The sequence below is a fragment of the Polyodon spathula genome, chromosome 19, assembly GCF_017654505.1.
Source record: "Polyodon spathula isolate WHYD16114869_AA chromosome 19, ASM1765450v1, whole genome shotgun sequence".
Classification (NCBI taxonomy): Eukaryota; Metazoa; Chordata; class Actinopteri; order Acipenseriformes; family Polyodontidae; genus Polyodon; species Polyodon spathula.
The window spans coordinates 26,408,143-26,424,968 of record NC_054552.1 but is presented as its reverse complement, the minus strand read 5'-3'; the positions used below and the strand labels follow the sequence as shown (position 1 = coordinate 26,424,968).

The following is a 16,826-nucleotide window of genomic DNA, read 5'->3' as shown; positions in this document are numbered from 1 at the left end:
AATACATATTAAGGCGAAGAAAACTACAAATGAATAACTTTGAAGTAAAACTAATTCTGTTTACCCGATTTGTGGCCTGACCATGTTTTATGTGGATAACCTGCTGTGTGTACCTGACCCTTGCCTGTTTACTGACCTATTTTTGGAACAGTGGAATAATAAACCAGGGCTGCCCTGATTTACACTGAACTTTGTTGTGTGTGAACATATTTGTACGTGTGTCTCCTGCTTTAATGTGCACGAGTTTAGACCGACCTCTTTATTTCTCTCTCTCTCTCTCTCTCTCTCTCTCTCTCTCTCTCTCTCTCTCTCTCTCTATATATCTATATATATATATATATATATATATATATATATATATATATATATATACAAAGAAGTTGGTCTAAACTTGTGCACATCATGATTTTTCTTCTTCTGCAGCGGTCTGGACGACAATCTTCATCGGGTAGTGGATCTCAACTACGTAAAAACCACGAGGCCTTCTCCATCCGAGCAGACAAGAAGGAAAGGACAAGACACAATCATTTCATTAAGACTGCGCAACCATACAAACCCAAGGTACCCGATGGGATATCTAAAAAGCATGTGCTTAAGTGAATAGTATTAGAAACACTGTGGGACCAGATCCCTGAGATTTGTCATTTACTACCAAAACGTCTCATCTAAAAGCAAGTATAAGCAGTGGATGTAAATAATTGATTTTGTAAATTATATGTATTCTTTGTTTTGTCTGATTACCCTTAGCCTGAATCCACAACTGAGCAGTCAAAGAAGAGAAAAAGCAAAGAGGAAATAGTGGACATTGATGACCCGGAAACAAAGCGCTTCCCGTATCCGTTCAATGAGCTGCTGGTGTGGGCTGCACTCGTCAAGAGACAAAAAATGGCCTTGTTCTTCTGGCAGCATGGAGAAGAGTCCATGGCTAAGGCTCTAGTAGCCTGCAAGCTGTGCCGCTCGATGGCTTATGAGGCAAAAAATAGTGATGTTGTAGATGATGCATCTGAAGAACTCAAAGAATACTCTAAGTAAGTAATACACTTCTGTATCCATGTATACCATTTGCTGTATAGAGCTGGGAGCTGAACGTGTACTGTTAAGTTAACCCACGCACAGTGAATGTGGGTCATGTGTACCGTGTGTGTTAATGGTAGCGATACCCAATTTGGACATCTTTGCTAACGCTATTAAATCTGTGCATCTGTTATGACATTCTGTTCTACTTGACAGTACTGACTCCTGGAAGCATTTGTCAGTTTCCTTTGTATACATGTAATGGGCATACGCACGCTGAAAAAGATATCACATTACTAGGGTATTGTACTTAATTGGCACAAAGTCAAGGTCTGTTGTGTATTTTGGCAACTCCACGCTCTGTTTTGAAAGTATGTGTGAATCATAATCTTATACTGAATCCTTATCGCTGTGTAAACTGTGTTTCTCTTAATTTCAACTGCGGATGATTGAGTTAATTTCATGAATAACGATTAACTTATTTCATACAGTGAGTTTGGCAGACTGGCAGTAGACTTACTAGAACAGTCGTTCAGACAGGATGAAACGATGGCCATGAAGCTCCTAACGTACGAACTGAAAAACTGGAGTAATTCGACGTGCCTTAAACTGGCTGTGTCGTCAAGGCTACGTGCCTTTGTGGCTCACACCTGCACACAGATGCTGCTGTCTGACATGTGGATGGGAAGGTTAAACATGAGAAAGAGTTCCTGGTACAAGGTACAGCCACTTTTCAGACTTCATTGCGTGGCTGGTGCAGTAATTGTTATGCTTTAAACAAAGTTCAGATTACATTTTTTTGTGTGGAAATATGAAGTATATCAATTTTAGTATCATTATCTATTCAACACATTCTGTTCATCCTTTTCATGATGAATTCATCTTAGTGTTGGAGTTTTTTTAGGAATAAGCCCATGATAGTGAAGTGCGCTAGGAGTAATACGTGTAATAAGTGCTTTATAGTAATGAGCTGCTTGTGTTTTGTTTTGCTTGTTTGTTGGTATTCTGCATGTTTGTCTTCCTGCAGGTTATTCTAAGTATTTTAGTCCCGCCAGCTATTCTGCTGCTGGAGTATAAAACAAAGGCAGAAATGTCCCACATTCCACAGTCCCAGGATGCCCATCAGATGACTATGGAGGACAGTGAGCACAATTTCCAGAGTCCTGCTGAGGAGATTCCAATGGTAAGTCAACATTTTGAGTTTAAGACACAAGTCTTTCTCAGTGCTTTCATTTCATTGAAGACCTTGAGAAAGACTTATTGACCAGGATTAGTGATTTGATTTTACAAAGTTTCTATAGAAATAGATGTTCTAACATATGAAGCCAATCCCAAGTCTAAAATAAGGTAGGAAAGCACTACTTTGTGTGACTGTGGTGGTGTACTTAAAGTCAAATTAATCTAAGACCAATTCCTATGTATTTTTTCATTATTATTATTATTTTTTTTAGGATGTGCTCAAGGAAGTGAGACCCTATGACAATACTGAAGTGAAAAATGAAATTGACATCAGGTCAAGAAGGCTGCCAATTACCAGAAAATTCTACGCATTCTACCATGCTCCAATTGTGAAGTTCTGGTTCAACACTGTACGTTACTGACTGTGAATCTACTGTGAATTTTTATTTTACCATATATTACTCAGGGCTGTGTCACTGTACTTCAGTGAAAGAGAACCTGCTGAGGGGAATTGTACTCTTTATGCAACAACAGTGGCAGTCTGATTTGGATATTTTTCTGGTTAAACGCTTTTTCTCCTATTTACTTTAAGTACAGATTTCATATTTTAACTGAGCATTTAGGAAGGAATATACAGTAAGGCTGTTTTTAATAGAAGCATGGATCATAGAAAATGTTTTGTAGCTGTAATTTCAACTTTTAAAATCTCAGTCTAGCTGTTTTTGTATTTATAATAACTTAACTTAACATTTTGAATATTTATGGAATCACTATTTTTGAACAGTGTTAAAAAGTGTCCCCCTTTCTCTTGTCTGTTAGCTGGCTTACTTGGGGTTTCTAATGCTGTACACCTATGTTGTTTTGGTGAAAATGCCCAGAATGCCATCAATTCAAGAATGGATTGTCATTTCATATATTTTTACATCTGCCATTGAGAAAATCCGTGAGGTAAGATCTCACTTCAGTGTGCTACATAATAAGAGGGGTCCGTTTTAACATAATAAGAGGGGTCCGTTTTAAGTTCACAGCTTGTTGTTACTGAACCACAGGGTGGCCTAGAGAAAAAGACAATCTCATCTTGGAGTATCTGCCTATTACGGGATCCACATTTGTAAATGATTTCTCTTACTTTAATATTTATAGTATAATTAACACTATTTTAAGAGAACTTCCGAGTGTTGTTGCATTCTGTGCAGTATAATATGTTTTTGTGAGGGGAGCTAAATCATTTTTGCTGATTATACTTTAGTACGGATGTTATATAATTACGGTAATTAATTGGTCTGTATTTTTCCATAAATACAGTTGCGTAATGACATTTCTAAGTTTAATCACAGAAATCATTCAACTTTTTTTTTTTTTTGTTCTCTGTAGATCTTTATGTCTGAAGCTGGAAAAATCAATCAAAAAATCAAAGTCTGGTTTGGTGACTATTTTAATATTACAGACTGCCTTGCAATCCTCACGTTCTTCATTGGCTTTGGACTGAGATTTGGAGACCAAGACGTTTTCCTTGCTGGAAGGTTAGGGTATTGCCTGAATATCATATTTTGGTACGTGAGGCTTTTGGATTTTCTGGCAGTAAATCAACAAGCTGGACCTTACGTAATGATGATTGGTAAAATGGTAAGTGCTGTTCCCGGATATGGGAAAAAAAAACAAAACCGTTTCAGTGGCATTGTTACCCTTGCAGTGGCGAGCCATTGTGTTGTGCATGCTTTATGAAGAGACATCATTGACGACTGCTGGGTACTAAACATTGCTTTCAATTGAAATAATCCGTACCTGGATGAAGTTCACTTTGTTTCTGGTGCTGAAGGATTGTCCTGTAGCTTCCATGCAGGATCTGACTAGTATGTGTGTTTCTTCCATCTCAGGTGTCTAACATGTTTTATATTGTGGTGATCATGGCGGTTGTGTTGCTCAGCTTTGGAGTTCCCAGGAAGGCTATCCTCTATCCCAACGAGGACCCCTCGTGGAAACTGGCCAAAGATATTGTCTTTCAGCCTTACTGGATGATCTTTGGTGAAGTGTATGCTTATGAAATAGATGGTAAGGAATGTTACTCTTTTTTCTCATTCTCACTCTCATTGTGTGCCGCACATGGGCAGATAGCTGTATGTGTAGCACTGGTGATGAAACATGGAAATGGGACATTCATTCTGGGGTCTTGTGTGTTATTTTGACATCTATACCAATAACTGTTCTATTTGATGAACATAATTGCTGACGCACATTCTTTACCTGTAATTCTCTGCAGCAAGCCTTTTGTGAGTTGAATTAAACCTGCATTTATTTTAATTGGTTATAGACACTAGTGGAATGTTACCCACTTTTTATAATATCATATTCATCTCATTATCAAGGGAAAAGTATGCAGCAAAAATCTAACAGGTTTTTTTGTTTTGTTTCTTTTTTTTTTTTTAGCATGTGCAAACGACAGTGTAGTCTCGAAACTTTGTGCCCCAGGAGTATGGCTCACCCCTTTTTTACAAGCAGTCTACCTCTTTGTTCAGTACATTCTTATGGTCAATCTTCTCATTGCTTTCTTCAAGTAAGTACATGTCCCTAGGTTTTATTATTAATGTGATTTTATTACACTAGTCATATAATGACTAGTACCTGATGATGATGATGATGATAATAATATAATAATAATTCTCATTTGCTGAGTAACTAGATCTGAACAATTAAACAAAACATTGGGTACTGGCATTCTATAGGAACATATTTCATATTTAATTTCATAATATATATATATATATATATATATATATATATATATATATATATATATATATATATATATATAAACAAACACTTCAGGCTTTGCTTTACCTCAAAAAAGATGGAAAAAATACTGTTACTTTCTGGGGCTTCATGACATTCTAGTTCAGTGTCACCTTGACTCAAGTCAGAAGCACCTCAATGTACCTTTGGGATACAGACATCATGGGTGAAGTGACTATCTGCGCAGGCTGTTAATTTTGCAATACCGATCAGTAAAACTGATCAAGTAGCAGGAAGCACAGTAATGTGGCTGTTTTCACATGACATGGTTTTTTGACTTGTTTCACGTACAATATGGATCAAATGCATTCCTCAGAATCAGGAAGTGGTTGTTAGTTGTCAACCCCTTGAATGTGTTCAACAAGCAGAAGTAATTTGTACACTATGAATTTCTTTAAGCATACAGCAGCACTTTTTGTTTCATTGGATAAAGAACAAACCTAACGTGTTCTGTTTGTTTTTTGTTTTTTTCCAGCAACGTGTATTTGCAAGTGAAAGCCATTTCCAACATCGTGTGGAAGTACCAGCGTTACCATTTCATCATGGCCTACCACGAGAAGCCTGTTCTTCCTCCTCCCTTGATAATTTTAAGTCACCTGGTGTCAATGTTCTCATGTTTCTGTAGAAAGAGGAAGAAGGACAGAACTTACGGACCAAGTACGTACAGGCTCTCTTTTCATAAGAATTTCCTAGTATAAAAACACACAACCCTCTCACAAAACAGTAACAACAACGTCTTGAATATAAGCCTTTACGAAGAGCGCTTCACATTTTAAATGTTAGTGTTTCACAAAGTATCCGTGCGATTATTTTTGTGATAATCTGCAAATGTAATTAAATATTTGTTGCTTGTGCCTGATTGAATCAGTTGTAAAACGGTTGTCATCTATTTCCATCCCTCCCTTTTCAGAATTGTTCTTGACGGAAGATGACCAGAAGAAACTGCATGACTTTGAAGAGCAGTGTGTGGAAAAATACTTCCATGAAAAGGAGGACAAGTTTCACACTGGAAGTGAAGAAAGAATTCGGGTTACTTCTAACAAGTAAAAACAGCCGCAAATTCATTAGCATATTTTATAAACATAGTTGATCATATATGACCTATATAAAATTTACTGAATATGCAATTCAAATTAGCATATTTTAATTTTTTTTTTCTATCCAGGGTTGAGAAGATGTGTATACAGTTAAAGGAAGTAGGTGACAGAGTGAACTATATAAAACGATCGCTGCATTCCCTGGACTCTCAAATCGGCCACCTTCAAGATCTGTCGGCTCTCACTGTGGACACCTTGAAAGCCCTGACTGCACAGAAAGCATCCGAAGCCAGCAAGGTCCACAAAGAGATCACCATGGAGCTCAGCCTTTCAAAGCACCTGGGGCAGAACCTTGTCGATGGCAGCTCGCAGAAATCCTCTGCCCTCCTGAAACACAGCATTGGGGCTTATTTTGGGTCATCTTTTCCTCGGTGCGCGGACTCCTTGCTGGGGGGTAGTGCTCAGGCTGACCAGCGAGAACGGGATGCAGCTAACTGGAGGTATGGCCAGGACCTTACCTCAAGCCCTGAGAGAAAGACTCTCAACATTCCAGAGGCTGGTACCTCAGGCAGTGCCTTAATCCAAAGTGCTGTATCTCCCCCCGAGCTGCGACGCAGAGGCCACACTATGATGGAGAGGCAGCTATCCCGTCCAGAAAACCTGAAACATGCCGATTCACCTAGCTTACCAAATGTTTTGTCCCCGACTGCCAAGTTTTTTGTTAGCACCCCCTCACAGCCTAGTGACTTTAGTCGGCTGGAGTGTGCAGTCGCTGGGGACCAGGTTCCTCCTGAAATGGCTGAAAGCCATAGTGTTGAATTTGGGGCCTTTGTTGGTAAGTATGATAACCTACAATTGCTTCCTAAAATTGTCATAAAGCCCCCCTGTCCTCCTGCTTCCACTTCAGCTTGCATTAAAAGTGAAGGCTATGTGAACCATGCTTTCAGCAATGATGATGGTAGTATCGGAACAACCCACAACAGACGGGGCTGGGTTTGCAAATCCCTTTCTGACTCTGTTTCCGCGACAGGGGACACTTTCCAAAGAAACAACCCTTTGCCAGCTTGCGAACTGGCAGCCGCCAACAGAGCCGTGGCAAGTGGTGGTGCACCCAGCCACCCTCAACGAGAGATGGAAAAGCATAGACAACAGTTTGATGTTAGCCCCAAGCGACTGCTGCAAAAGCTATGGAGCATAACCAAACCTCGAGGTTGGAGCTTGCATACTGAGGTGTTTTGGGGTGTATCTAGTTGCAGGTGACCTCCCTTTCCAGTGGTGCTTTTCCCTCTTCCCTCCAAATACTAATCTGTTTTCACTTCCTGTTGCCCAGCTGGTCCATCCGACTTCCATTTTTTTTTCTTTTTTTTTCTTTTACATTTTCACCCATTGGAGCTTGCTTCATTAAAGGAAGACCGTTATTAGTTGTTGTTTCCCCTTTTAATTTTATTAAGATTCAGGAGCATTCTTATTAAGCTGCTGCCCACTTTTGTTTTTTGAAGGATAGCAGTTGGATAGACCATATCGCCAGGAAAATAACTAACATTCCAAGAGTTTTTGTTCCTTGTGCAAAAGGTGTATGGTTTTATGAATTTACAAATATATAGATCTATATATATATATATATATATATATATATATATATATATATATATATATATATATATATATCCTTATTTTATGATTTAAAACAATTACTGAATGGCTCTGGGTCTGGTTATAACAATATAAAGTAACATTTTCTCTAAAAACTGCCTTTGAGCTCGAACAGAGCCTGTCTGGAGGATTAATTGAACTGAATTTGTTGTAAGGAATTAGGGAAGTTAACAAAGTTGAGACGGAAGGGGTGAATGATCTATTTTTTGATTTTATTTTTGATACACTATGTCTTAAAATATAAATAAATCGTAGTACATACTGTAATAGTAGTACAGTAGTTTATGTTAGATTTCAAAATGTCACATTTGTCAGTTTTTTCATTTAAGTTTATGGAAAACTATAAAGCAGTATGTGATTCAGTATGTTAATGTAACCATAATTCAGCAGGTTTCATTTGACTTTATGAAGCAAAATTAGATAATTCTATAGGGTGAGGCAAAACATTTGGCCATATCTGTAGGTGGGGGCGACGTAGTTGAAGGTCAGGGTAAAAAATCTGTATAGTGGATACAATACTAATCCACTAGTCTGCTCAATGTGATATATTCTTTCTACATGTTCCGGACCAGAAGTGGACAGATGCTCCTTAATGCAATACACCACTTTATCTCTCTTTGCTACTGATGATTTTGTTTTCACATTGCTGTGCACTTCAGTGTAAAAACAGGAGACTTTCACCAAGCTAGGTAATGTGTGTTGTACTAATAGTGCAGATAGTGGGGGGACTTCTTTTCACTGAAAACAATTTGAGAGGTCGGCAGAGAAACTGCATTAGGAACGATCTTCCCCCGTATTGACCCATAACATGTGGATGAAAATATCAAAACAATAGTAAATATGTTCAAAGACAAGATGTGGTATAAAGTCAAGCAACCTGTTTACTTTCATGGGTTGAAAGGTATAGGGGTAACTGCATTTCAAGTCAGGAACCCAGTGATTTGATATTTTAAATTTAAGTGGATCTGTGTCATTTTAACAGAAGTATCCATTTTTAAGGTCATAAAGACACCCTTGAAGTCCAGAGATCAACCACAAAAGATGCAGCTAGAAAATTCAAAGATTTATTTCCGCCTAAGGACAAAGATATGGTAAGCTTGTAATGCTGTTGTATTCATAAATACTTTAATGTAGCCGAGCACAATGTCAAAAAATGATGCCGATACTGGCTGTGTTGACATTTGTATTGCTATTCTGGTATCCTAGGGTGGGTATCATCCTGATTGTCAAATGAGGACGGTCAATTCATATGCCGGGTTTACCGAACTTGACAGAAACCCTGTGTCGCTCATTTGTAAGTACTAATTTATTTCTTGCCGTACTAGTTGTAAAAAAGTAAAGCAAATCGAATAAACTAGATCATTTTGTCAAAAAAAAAAAAAAAAATTCTACTGGCAATTTAGCCCCAACTAAAACAAATCATTTTTTATCAATTAGAATTAATCATTAATAGATTTTATTTTGTTAGGGGAAGTTTCAAAAGCGCTGCTGATTTAAATTTTACCTTGGTGAATTAATCTTACTGGGTTTTATTTATTTATGTATTTATTTTTCACATAAGCACTGATGCGAACAGATGTTTGATTCAAACCTTTAGTTTTGTAATTCATTAGTGAAACACTGTCTACGTTGAATACAGATCACCTGTCTGGTGCAGCAATTATCTTTAACACACAAGTGTGAGCTATGTTCTTTTTGAAGTGTTCTGAAGATTGTTTTGTTTATATCTTGGAAGGAAAGGACTTTGAAATGGTATAAATAACCTTGTCATTCATTACCTTGTCAAATAGCGACAAAGCAATTTTCCACTTTAATTTCAAAATCCCTTTCTTGTTCCTTTGTAAAGGAGGTGTTTGAATCATTCAGCCTCATACTGACACTGTTGTTTTCTTTGATATGTGCTTCACAAGGAGGTTCAAATGGGCTTGTTTCTTTTTGAATAGCGCTCAGCAGGAGCAGCAGAGATCGAAGCAGAGTCTCTGCTGAAGACGTACATCAGGAGGGTCAGAAAGCGTCGCTGCTGCCGGTGTGTACATTTAACTGCTGCTGCCTTTATAAATTCAAGTAATAGTGACAAAAGGAATATGTTTTTCTAAAGACTATGTACAGTAGCCCTAAAATCTATCAAACACAGGCTATAATAAAGCAAACAAATTTACTCTTATTAATTCTGCCTTTTTGTGGCATTTCTGTGGATCCTGAATTGCAGTGTGTTTTCAGACAAACGAAGACGTGGCCCTGCAGTGAAAATGTGTTAATCTGATATCCTTTTATACCCAACTCATGGAAAGACACATATTTTTTGTGGTGTTAGGCCTATCCTAACACACAGTGTAAAGTTACATACTGCACACCTGTGTGAAAACGTACAAATTAGTGTTTACCCAAATAAGTAATTTAGAATGACTGTACCTTACTTAAAGCATGTACACTTTGCGAATGTATTTACATATAAATGATAATAGTATTGCTTGCTTTATTTACTGGCAATAAGAGTCTTCTGTTGTAAGGTAACAAGATAACTACCAGTATATATGTATGCTAGTTGAGTATTCCATTTGTTTTTTTTTCTGTTAAATGTTTAAGTGCATTTTTATGTCGTTCAAGTGTCAAATAACTATTGCGGTTTCTGCTTTTATTTAGGCTTGGATACTAGGAAAATCTGCAGCAGCAAGCAGTCCTTTGTAAGTATGGATGTCATACACAAACCCCCCCCCCCCCCCCCCCCCCCCCACTGTTGATTTAAAAAAGTAGTCATAAGTACTTGATAGCAGACAAATGACAAAGACAGAATTTTCTATACATTTGACAAACTTTACAGATGACTTTCCTAAATAGAAAAAGCTTTAGAGCTGCTTTTAATGTCTGACAATTAGTATCCCATCACTCCACATAGACTAGATTTGGGGATGAATCTTGACAGGACTGGTGGTAATTGGCAAACGCCCAGGTGCTCAGGTAACTGGCTGCACATTAACCAACTGGATGCCATTTCTTAGTACAAAGGGGAATTTGTTGCCAACAGGTGCTCAGAGCTCTGATATGTTTGTCTATTCAACAGAACTAAAAACTGTCCTTAAATATCCCCTGTGTGTGACACTGAGACTTCTGGAAGGCAGGTGTTTTTGTTTAATGAGGAATTTACCTGGTTGCAGCAAGATTAAAAAAACATTACAGAAATGAGTTTTATTCCGTGTCACGTTTTGCCAAGCAGTTTTTAAATTGTTTTTATGGTTGCATTCCTGTGATACACCATGTTTAGTTAGCAATATAACAAGGTGTACAGCTGTGCTCTGAGCATTCCCTGTGCTGGATTTAAAAAGGAAAGAATTGTAGACAGGGTAGCGATGGCTAGCTGCCAATGTAATATTAGGGTCTCCATGGCAAAAGAAAACAAAACAGCTATTCAGTAAAAGACATTTAGACAGTCACTTGAACTTGGCAAGCTGCTAGGGTTTGGAAGCAGAGCTATGTTGTATTAAAATGACTGACCAAAAACTGCTAATCTGCAGTTGCCGAGACAAATACTGCTTCAGTTTTAGATTAATTCTTTAGTGGTTGGTTTCACAGAACCCTATCAGCACTAGTCTTGGACTACCTTGCCTATGGTAACATTAGGTTGTCCAGCATTAATGCTACTTAGTCTATGCTAAAATAATGAAAATGCAACTGTGGGTTTGAGTCTGGGTGTAAAAATACAGTATGTTAAAATTCTTGGTGTCCTAGTTTAAGGGTTTAAATGTGTGGCAGTATTAGATCAACCCCCATCTAGTTCACTGAGTTTGAAAACTTAGTTGCTTTATCACTGGTACCATTTTTCTTATGCTGAATGTACTGTATCTTGGTTAGTGCGTTCTACAGTACTTCACTTTAGGATATGCAGATGTTGACCTTGTGACTTCACACACAATTTTTATTTGTAGCATTTATACTTGAAAAATCAGCAGTTCCTGCATTAAAGATCCAGAACAGATCACTCCTTAAAATAAACTTACTGTGTTCATTTGACTTCACCATTGAAAATTTTGCTTAATTTATTATAATTTGTTTTATTGCAGACCCCCTGGAGAAGAAACCTTAAATGGTAAGCCTTAATATTTTATTTTTATTTTTTATATACCCCACTGTGCCTGTATTTGTTTAAATTCAGTATACATTTTCTGTTATGTATGCATTATTTACTTTGTGTTTTGTTTCTAGTTGCAGCAAGCCTTTACTCATCTCGACATGCACATCTCGGGGGAAGAAAAGACTGTGAGTATATGAATTGGTGCTTCACAGTGTATCCCATCAAATGTAAAATCATCTTCTTTTCAAAGCTGTCAGATTTGGGGGTTTGATTTACATGATGGTTTCTTAATGAGGGAACACTGTCATCTAACTACATTATTTGAAATCCCATCATTTTGTTTCCTTGCCTTTTTTAAGCTATTGGTTCTCCTTTCAAGCCAACCTTGGACATTGGTTATCAATTCTCAGGTCAGTTGTTTTAACTTACGGTTTTGAAATTTTAAAGTTGAAGCACATACCTGTCTCCAAGCAAATGATTTTACAGAAATCTTGTTCTTTTTAATACAGCTGTTGAGAGGAATAATTTGATGCGGTTAGCTCAGAGTATTCCATTTATCCCAGTCCAACCAAGAGGTAAAACCTTTTTTCTTCCTGCATTGTATGTTTAAATGAAATGAGTAAAATGCATTTTGGGTTTGCTATAGTACAGTAGGATTTTTGCAAAGGGAAAAGTCACCAGTGATTTTAAAAACCAAACTCATTTTCTTTCTTTCTTTCTTTAATTATTTTTCACTGCAGGTGTACATTATTTTCATATTACTTCATTTTAATCCATTGTTTGGCCTTTTGTGGTCTTCCTTCAAAAACCAAACATTGTTGGCTTACCAATCTGTTTACATTTATCTAAGGTAGTTTAGCTGCTGGCACAACTGCTGCATGCCACTTTAATGGGGTGGGCAGAGGGGGTTATTGAGTGTCATTATACTGATAACATATTTAGAAGATACACCTATGAAGGTAATATTTTCAACACAGTATTGCCAGGTAACAGTCTTTTTAAATGTGCTAAGCACTTTGAGGTGCCTTGGCATTAATTGCATGTGTCTTTTCTTCAAACTGTGTTCAGGTGAGCCTGTCACAGTGTACCGTCTGGAGGAGAGCTCTCCCAACACCATAAACAACAGCATGTCCTCTTGGTCCCAGCGAGGACTCTCTGCTAAGATCGAGTTCCTGAGCAAGGAGGAGATGGGAGGGGGTTTGAGGAGAGCTTTGAAAGTTACATGCACCTGGTCAGAATATGACCTCCTGAAACCAGGGCATCTCTATATCATCAAGTCCTTCCTTCCTGAAGTTGTGAACACCTGGCAGAGCATCTACAAAGACGAGACTGTGTTGCACCTTTGTCTCAGAGTAAGATTCAGACAATTCTGTGACAATGTCTTAAACATATAGTATTTCTGCTTGTCTTGCATTGTCTTATAGTTATGGATAATTCTTAGGAGTCCTAGGCCTAGGAATAGAACAATATAGGCATTTATTTTGTTATATAAACTATATATGATATGCAAAATATACAAGCTGTATTGCCTTAGCTATATGCATTAGACAGGGCTTCCCAACCCTGATGATGGGGACCCCAGTCTGACTTTCATTCCAACTGTGCTCTGAATTACTGAACGACCCTTAATTGAACTAACCATTTGCTTAATTAGACCTTTTTTAATTGTTCTCAGCTCCTAAAAAGTTGCAAAGTTCAAGTTGTAAAACGTTGTAGCTAACTTGAAATCTGTGACTGTATAAGAGCTGAAAACAAGTGAAAGGTTTAATTAAGAAATTATTAATTCAATCAAGGGTTTCGTTAAGTAATTGACAGCTCAGTCGGAATGAAAACCAGAAGACAAATGTGGTCCCCAAGACCGGGGATGGTCAGTTGCTGTAGTGCTCTTCGACCACAAGAGGGCTCCTCACCCCTTCCCGTGTAACAGAAGTAAATCCTTCCAACCTTTTATATTTTTGCAGCACTTTAAAATACCTTAAAAATATTGAGTGAATAATTAAATAGAATAAAGTCGTTGTGAGGGTTGTTCCCTTTGAAGGACTGTTGGCCATGCTATTTACCTTTGGATAGATGCCAGATCTTCATATGTGAAGCGTGTGTGCCTTTACAGGCAGCCAAGCCTAGGATCAACATAAACATAGTTAGCAGGAACTATTCTGTCTTAGCTTATTTAGATGGGCAGCTAGTTATCTAAAAAAAAAAAAAAAAACCTTCAAGTAATTGTATTTCTTGGTTGCAGGAAATTCAGCAGCAAAGGGCTGCTCAAAAACTGACCTTTGCCTTCAATCAGATGAAACCAAAGACCATTCCATATTCTCCAAGGTAATTTTAATTGAACCAGTTGGGAATATACATATACACAACCATACATAAAGTATTATGACACATGGGATGTGGGGGCATATATATATATATATAGTGTGTGTGTGTGTTTACTTTTACTAATTACACGTTGTTGTTACAAAACCAGTAGAAAATATGAGTTAATTAAAGATGTAATCAGATGCATTTTGGCAAATTCAGTTTTAATGTTGATGGAATGGTTCCAGATGCCACACAAGAACTGTCTCGCAGCATATTGGGTTTGTAAAGAATTGTATTACATGTGGATCTATGACTTTGAGAGGCAAGCAGTTTCCTAATTGATTATGGGACAGGTAATAATCAACATCATTTATTACAAAGGCTGATTTATTATTTGGAAGCTGATTTGATATGCTGTTGCATTGGCTTTTTCCCTTCTGAAGGTTCTTGGAGGTGTTCTTGTTATATTGCCACTCAGCTGGCCAGTGGTTTGCTATCGAGGAGTGCATCACTGGAGAATTCAGGAAATTCAACAACAACAATGGAGATGAGATCGTTCCAACCAACATGCTGGAAGAAACCATGCTTGCCTTCAGCCACTGGTCATACGAGTATACAAGGGGGGAGCTTCTAGTGTTGGACCTGCAAGGTACTCATTATATCCCTTGGGTATTACGAGAAGGCTTAGGTGGGCCGAATGGCTTCCTCTCATTTGTACATGTTTCTTAAATTCCTACACTACTGGTCAAAAGTTTTAGAACATCCCCATTTTTCCAGTTTTTATTGAACTTTTAGCAGTTCAAGTCCAGTGAATAACCTGAAATGGTACAAAGGTAAGCGGTAAACTGCCAGAGGTTAAAAAAAAAAAAAAAAAAGTTTAGGTTACCAAAAACTGAAAAATAATGTACATTTCAGAGTTATACAAAAAGGCCTTTTTCAGGGAACAAGTAATGGGTTAACAACTTACAGCTGTTCTGCAGCAATGGAAGTAAATTAAGCCTTGAAAGTTGATGCTAACAGTTCCTGTAGGTGTTCCAACTTTTGTTGATTACTTACAAACCCTCTGTCTGTATAAAAGCAGTGTTGGAACATACTGTATTACTACACCCTCTTAAGCATTATTTGGACAGTGTTGTACTGCAGGAAGAAGTATATTGCTATCATCATGGCGAGAAAAAGGCAATTAACAAAGGAAGACAGACAGATACCATTATAACCCTTAAAAGTGTAGGTCTTTCCTTTAGAGAAATTGCAAAGAAAGCCAAGGTGTCAGTGAGTACAGTTTCCTTCACCATCAAAAGGCACTTGGAAACTGGAGGAAACTCTGACAGGAAGAGGTCTGGCAGACCCAAAGCCACAACAGAATCAACAGCTTGCATGATTGCAGCTCGCAGGACAACAGCTTCAAGCACAGCTTAACACTGGTTGAAGTAAGCAAGTCTCAGTTTCAACTGCGAAGAGAAGACTTTGAGCTGCAGGTTTGATAGGTCGAATGGCAGTAAGAAAGCCATTGCTAAGACGGCAAAATAAGAAAAAGAGGCTTGCCTGGGCCATGAAGCACTGCCAGTGGACTACTTAAGACTGGAAGAAGGTCTTATGGGCCGATGAATCAAAATTTTTGAACTCTTCGGTTCATCGTGCAGGGTTTTTGTACGCCGTCGAGTAGGTGAAAGGATGGTTCCTCTGTGTGTCACACCAACTGTCAAACATGGAGGAGGAAGCATGATGGTCTGGGGCTCTTTTGCTGGATCCAGAGTTGTCGACTTGCACAGAGTGAGTGACACTCTGAACCAAAACGGCTACCACAGCATTTTCTAGCCTCATGCAATACCCTCTGGTATATGCCTAGTTGGTCAGGGGTTCATCCTACAGCAAGATAATGACCCAAAACATACCTCCAGCTTATGTCAGAACTACCTTAGAAGAAAAGAACTAGACGATAGGCTTCAAATCATGGAATGGCCAACACAGTCTCCAGGCTTAAACCCCATCGAGCTGGTTTGGGATGAACTGGGCAGAAGGGTGAAAGCAAAGCAACGTACAAGTGCAACATATTTGTGGGAACTTCTGCAACTGTGTTGGGAAGAACTTTCCGAACAATATTTGATTTCCATTGTAGAAAGAATGTCACGAGTGTGTTCGGCTGTTATATGTGCAAAAGGTGGCTACTTGAGTAAAAAATTTAGATTAAATTTTGTTAAACAAAACAATTCCATGATTTCTTTTTTATCTCCAATTGTTTATTTGTTTGCTTTAATTTTGGAGTATATTGAGACATTAAACTGCATACATTTCAATAAAAACTGGAAAAATGCAGGTGTTCTAAAACTTTTGACCGGTAGTGTATGTTGTTCTTATATTTTCAGTTTGAGTCGAATGCATCAAACATGCTGATACTCTTGCTTATTAGTGCAATGATAATCCACCTTTTTTTATTTGTTGTTTTTTCAATAGGTGTTGGTGAAAACTTGACTGATCCATCTGTGATAAAAAGTGGTGAAAAGGGGTAAGAGAAATGTGAAAACTAATTACATTTTTTTTTAGAACAAAATCGCTGCATGTAGTTATTGCTGTGTGTGTGGCAAATTTGCTGAAAGTAATTCAAAGACGTTAATGGAATACTAGCGAGAAATAGCTTAGTTGAAAGTGAGGCCAAAGCGAAAGGCACCGTTTTAACTAGGTTCAGATTTACATTGAAACTGTTTAATAGACAAACAGCCAAATAGTCAAGGTAGACATCTTACTTTAGATAACATTAGAAAAATAATTGACAGTCAGTG

The 16,826-nt window shown here is 37.9% G+C and overlaps 1 protein-coding gene across 5 annotated transcripts in view; it reads left to right on the top strand.

Moving 5' to 3' along the window:
- LOC121295129 (transient receptor potential cation channel subfamily M member 7-like) overlaps nucleotides 1-16,826 on the top strand; it is a 42,668-nt gene that overhangs the window by 24,036 nt on the left and 1,806 nt on the right. For 3 of the 5 annotated variants that reach the window (XM_041219543.1, XM_041219544.1, XM_041219541.1), the window contains exons 15-39: nucleotides 424-561; nucleotides 748-1,028; nucleotides 1,506-1,734; nucleotides 2,042-2,197; nucleotides 2,466-2,603; nucleotides 3,013-3,141; nucleotides 3,568-3,819; nucleotides 4,071-4,245; nucleotides 4,621-4,747; nucleotides 5,459-5,640; nucleotides 5,894-6,026; nucleotides 6,149-6,855; nucleotides 7,051-7,230; nucleotides 8,673-8,764; nucleotides 8,880-8,967; nucleotides 9,617-9,699; nucleotides 10,317-10,357; nucleotides 11,732-11,757; nucleotides 11,874-11,927; nucleotides 12,102-12,152; nucleotides 12,252-12,317; nucleotides 12,811-13,094; nucleotides 13,982-14,064; nucleotides 14,490-14,695; nucleotides 16,501-16,552. In XM_041219543.1, the coding sequence (XP_041075477.1) occupies nucleotides 424-561; nucleotides 748-1,028; nucleotides 1,506-1,734; nucleotides 2,042-2,197; nucleotides 2,466-2,603; nucleotides 3,013-3,141; nucleotides 3,568-3,819; nucleotides 4,071-4,245; nucleotides 4,621-4,747; nucleotides 5,459-5,640; nucleotides 5,894-6,026; nucleotides 6,149-6,855; nucleotides 7,051-7,230; nucleotides 8,673-8,764; nucleotides 8,880-8,967; nucleotides 9,617-9,699; nucleotides 10,317-10,357; nucleotides 11,732-11,757; nucleotides 11,874-11,927; nucleotides 12,102-12,152; nucleotides 12,252-12,317; nucleotides 12,811-13,094; nucleotides 13,982-14,064; nucleotides 14,490-14,695; nucleotides 16,501-16,552 (3,953 nt within the window). Of the gene's footprint in view, nucleotides 1-423; nucleotides 562-747; nucleotides 1,029-1,505; nucleotides 1,735-2,041; nucleotides 2,198-2,465; nucleotides 2,604-3,012; nucleotides 3,142-3,567; nucleotides 3,820-4,070; nucleotides 4,246-4,620; nucleotides 4,748-5,458; nucleotides 5,641-5,893; nucleotides 6,027-6,148; nucleotides 6,856-7,050; nucleotides 7,277-8,672; nucleotides 8,765-8,879; nucleotides 8,968-9,616; nucleotides 9,700-10,316; nucleotides 10,358-11,731; nucleotides 11,758-11,873; nucleotides 11,928-12,101; nucleotides 12,153-12,251; nucleotides 12,318-12,810; nucleotides 13,095-13,981; nucleotides 14,065-14,489; nucleotides 14,696-16,500; nucleotides 16,553-16,826 lie in introns of those variants that run through there. The other 2 variants (XM_041219545.1, XM_041219546.1) reach the window with 2 other exon arrangements.